Genomic DNA, 4,635 nt, shown 5'->3' on the forward strand with positions numbered 1-4,635 from the left:
AAAATAACATCTCACATAGCCCAGGCTAATCTTGAACTTGCTATGCAGTGAGGATGACCTTGAGCTCCTGATCCTCTTGCCTCAGCCTTCTGAGTGTTGGGATTACAGGTATGAGCTCCCATGCTCACCCAGTCATTCCTTGTCTTAAAAACAAAACAAAACAAACCAGAAGGGGTAAAAAAAAAATCAAACAGCTGGGCATGGTGGGTCATATCTTTAATTCCACCACTCAGGAGGCTGAGACAGAAGGACTGTTGTGAATTTAAGGCCAGTCTGGGCTACACAGTAAGTTTGAGGTCAGCCTAGGCTACAGAGTAAGACCCTGACTGAAAAAAAACAAGGCATAACCAATGGATCTGCAGAGATCCAGGGCACTACCTTAGAGGCTCCACCCCACTCCCTGTCTTTATATTTAAAATACTGATATTTACTCATAGCTCACACAAGGTACTGAAGGTATAAAATTATGGATTGAGTTGGTATAACATTGCCTTTTGTGGACATTTAATTCAGCATTTAGTTACTCATATTTTGGTGTTTTTTTTTTTTTTTTTTGCATTGTTTTTCTTTATGCTCTTAGAAATGATCATGTCATTTGAAACGCCCACAGGCACTATAACAGGCCATTGGTGGAAGAAGCTGCCCCAGAGCAGGCTGGGAGGTTGCCCAGCAGGCAGAGGGGGCGGACCGTTAGGTGGCAGCTCAGCAGCAGAAGGCTAGAAAGGTAGGAGAGAAAGGCCACGGCTGAGGGCAGTCTTCCTCAAAAGATTCTGAAAATGAAGAGATGGAGTTGGAGTGTTAGCATTTCTACGAACCAGAAGAGGAAGCCCCGTTGTGAGGCCTGGAGCTTGGAGTGTTCGCTTCTGCTTCCAAGATGTTGTGCCATTCATGGTCACTGCTTGGGCAGCTGGAAGCCAAACATCTGTCCTCAGTTCCCAGTCCTTCCTGAGTCACCTGCGCTCATGGACCCATCACCCTTCGTGTTTCTAGAGCTTTTCAGGAAGCATCTGAGCTGCCAATCTCAGGTTGGATGGATGATGCCACAAAGGCCCGCATGAGGCAGCCTCGCTGTGGTCTTGAGGACCCCTTCAACCAGAAGACTCTTAAATACCTGCTCCTGGGTAAGGACTGAACCTGGGGAAGGGAGACAGGAGAGGATGGTGTGCACCTCTGGAGTGTGGGTGGCATTGGGACAGCCTGGACCATCTTAGTGGTGAATATTTGATTACTACCTGCTAAGAAATGCTGTGAGCACCCACACCCAGGGCAGCTCTCTGGGTTGGCAGAGGATCCATGTTTCTAATCTGTTTTCTGGTCTGTTAACCAGGCCGCTGGAGAAAGAAGCACCTGACCTTCCAAATCTTGAACCTGCCCTCCACCCTCCCGCCTTACACAGCCCGGGCAGCCCTGCTTCAAGCCTTCAAGTACTGGAGCAGTGTGGCCCCTCTGACCTTCCAGGAGGTGCAAGATGGCAGGGCTGACATCCGCCTCTCTTTCCATGGCCGCCAAAGCCCATATTGTTCCAACACCTTTGATGGGCCTGGTAGGCACCAGTTCCCAGCTCTCAACTTAGAGACCCCAGAGACAAACAGTCTCTACTTGAGCTAGCCTTAATGTTCAGGATGCTAATTCTGTCTACTGTCCCCTGTACTCTGACCTCCTAATATCCCCTACTGGAGTAATTGATCACTTAACTGGGCCCTTACTAAGTCTCTTTTTTGACTCTTATGCCTGAATCTCAGACCTCACCTGAGAAGGGGCTGGGTCAGAGGAGAGAGTGGCTAGGGAGGGGAAGATTTTGTGATAGACTCCATGAGATAACTGAGTGATGACAGGGACACTGAAAGAAGCCTGTCAGTCAGGCATGGTGGCACACACCTGCAGTCCCACTTAGAGGTGGAGGGAGGAAGGTCAGGAGTCTAAGGCCATCCTCAGTTACACAAGGAGTTAGAGGCCAGCCTGGGATATCTGACAGTCTATCTCAAAAAATCAGAAAGAAAAGAAAAACCATCAAAAGAGAAGAAAGAAAGAAAGAAATAGAAAAAGAGAAAGAAAAGAAGATTCAGGAAGTAATGTCTATTCCTGGGATTCAGGAAGTAATGTCTATACCAGGCCGCTGGAGAAAGAAGCACCTGACCTTCCTAATCTTGAACCTGCCCTCCACCCTCCCGCCTTACACAGCCCGGGCAGCCCTGCTTCAAGCCTTCAAGTACTGGAGCAGTGTGGCCCCTCTGACCTTCCAGGAGGTGCAAGATGGCAGGGCTGACATCCGCCTCTCTTTCCATGGCCGCCAAAGCCCATGTTTTATTTTTTAAAATATTTATTATTTTTATTCATTTATTTTTAATATTTTATTTATTATTTTTATTTTATGTGTATGACTGTATTGCCTGTATGTATGTGAGTGCACCTATGGTGTGCAATGCCGTGGAAGTCAGAAGAGAGCTCCAGATTCCCCTGGAACTGGAGTTAAGGATGGTTCGTAGCTGCCATGTGGGTGCTGGAAATCAAACCCGGGTCCTCTGCAAGAGCAGTCAGTGCTCTTAACCACTGAGCCATCTCTCCAGTTTATTTTTATGTGTACAACTGTTTTGCCTGGAAGTATGTAAGTGCACAGGTATCACACAATGCTTGCAGAGGCCAGAAGAGGGCATAGGATCACCTGGAACTGGAGTTAAGGATGGTTGTTAGCCATCATATGGGTGCCAGGAATTGAACCTGGGTCCTTTGCAAGAGCAGCCAGGGCTCTTAACCACTGAGCCATTTCTCCAGACCCTTGTGTTTGTTTTTGAGACAGTGTCTTCCTATAGTCCCAACTGGCCTGGATCTCACAGAGATCTGCCTGCTTCGGTCTCCCAAGTGCTGGGATTAAAGGTTGCACCACCACACCTGGCACTTATCTGGGGAAGTTTTAAGGGGATGAAGTAATTTCAATTTTTTAATATATATTTTTATTTTTTTTGTGTGTGTTTTTTTGAGACAGGGTCTTCCCTGTAACCCCAGCGTGGCCGGAACTTGCTATGTAGACCAGGCTGGCCTCGATCTTAGAGAGATCTGCCTGCCTTTGCCTTCTGAGCACTGGGATTAAGGGCCTGTGCCATCATGCCTAGCCTGGTCTTTTTTTAGACAGCATCTTATGTAGCCCAGGCTGACCTCAAACTCATTATGAATTGGAGACTAATCTTGAACTCCTGATTCTCTTGCCTCCCCCTTCCAAGTGCTTGGCAGTAACTTGAATTTATAGCAGATCCAGTATACTCCAGCAGTGTGGGCTCTGACCTTCCTGCTCACCTTTGCCTTTGTCTAGGAAGAGTCCTGGCCCATGCTGACATCCCAGAGCTGGGCAGTATACACTTTGATGAAGATGAACTCTGGACTGAAGGGACCTACTGGGGGGTGAACCTGCGCATCATAGCTGCCCATGAAGTGGGCCATGCCCTGGGACTTGGACACTCCCGCTATACCCAGGCACTCATGGCTCCTGTCTACGCTGGCTACCGGCCCTACTTCAAGCTGCACCCAGATGATGTGGCAGGGATCCAGTCTCTCTATGGTCAGTCTCTTCCCCTCGTGAGCCTGAAAGTCAATCTGACTGCCATCTCTTTTAGGCTTGAAGAGACAGGACTAGCCTCCATGGAGTGAAACTGCTTGGTTTCTTTCTTTTCAAGCTCTTCCCAGTTCTTGAAGTTATTCATCTTCAAAAACTTTCTATTTCTGACTCTTTCATGCTAACCTTCCTTCAGGCCTCTCTCTCCTCATACCTATTCTTGGAGATTCAGAATGTACATCCCAGCGGACCTCCTTCTCTCTGGTGCCTCTCAAAACTACTGTGTCTCCTGCTGATATGGATATGCTACTGCCTACCATCAACTCCTTAGGATTCCCTTTTCTCTCTCTATGGGACCACTGAGCAGAACTCTCAGTAGATAGGTGGAGAGGCCAGTGCTCTGACTTTTTTCTCTAGGCAGCATTGCTTCACCTTGCAGGCAAGAAGAGCCCAGACACCACGGAGGAGGAGGAAGAGGAAATGCAGGTGCCTACTGTGCCACTGGTGACCATAGAACCCAGTCCCATGCCAAACCCCTGCAGCAGTGAACTCGATGCCATGATGCTGGGTGAGGCCCCTCCCAAACAGGCTTCAGCAGGCAGTGGGGGCAGCCTATTGTCCCTAAGGGCTGGACAAAAGGGAATGACTAGGAACTGTAACTGGATCAGTAGAGGATAGGCCCCAGGCAGGGGCTGGTGACCAGGGAATACAATGTGTAGCATGGTGTGGGAAGGCTCAGAACCAAGTTAAAAGAGGGCTGGGCAAGCACTGACCAAGGTTGCTACCCTGTAAGAATACATGTATGTGGGGGGGGGGGGGGCTGGGGGGATGGCCCGGGGGTTAGGGGCCCTGCCTGCCTTTGCAGAGGACCCGGGTTTGATTCCCAGTACCCACATGGCAGCTGTGAATGGTCCTTAACTCCAGTTCCAGGGGATCCGAAGCCCTCTTCTGACCTCTGAGGCATTGCACGACACGGGTGCACTCACATACATGGAGGCAATACACTCATACACATAAAATAAAAATATTTAAAAAAAAAAGAGCCAGGCATGGTGGCACATGCCTTTAATCCCAGCACTCGGGAGGCA

At 48.9% G+C, this 4,635-nt stretch overlaps 1 protein-coding gene across 2 annotated transcripts in view; it reads left to right on the top strand.

The window, feature by feature from the left end:
- Window positions 1–4,635, top strand: part of Mmp19 (matrix metallopeptidase 19) — a 16,228-nt gene that overhangs the window by 9,638 nt on the left and 1,955 nt on the right. The window contains exons 5-8 of one of the 2 annotated variants that reach the window (XM_008838983.3): window positions 991–1,121; window positions 1,328–1,543; window positions 3,308–3,553; window positions 3,987–4,115. In XM_008838983.3, the coding sequence (XP_008837205.1) occupies window positions 991–1,121; window positions 1,328–1,543; window positions 3,308–3,553; window positions 3,987–4,115 (722 nt within the window). Of the gene's footprint in view, window positions 1–610; window positions 1,122–1,327; window positions 1,544–3,307; window positions 3,554–3,986; window positions 4,116–4,635 lie in introns of both variants that reach the window. The other variant, XM_029566372.1, reaches the window with a different exon arrangement.

The sequence above is a fragment of the Nannospalax galili genome, unplaced genomic scaffold (genome assembly GCF_000622305.1).
Source record: "Nannospalax galili isolate Female #2095 unplaced genomic scaffold, S.galili_v1.0 scaffold1679, whole genome shotgun sequence".
In the NCBI taxonomy this organism is placed as follows: Eukaryota; Metazoa; Chordata; class Mammalia; order Rodentia; family Spalacidae; genus Nannospalax; species Nannospalax galili.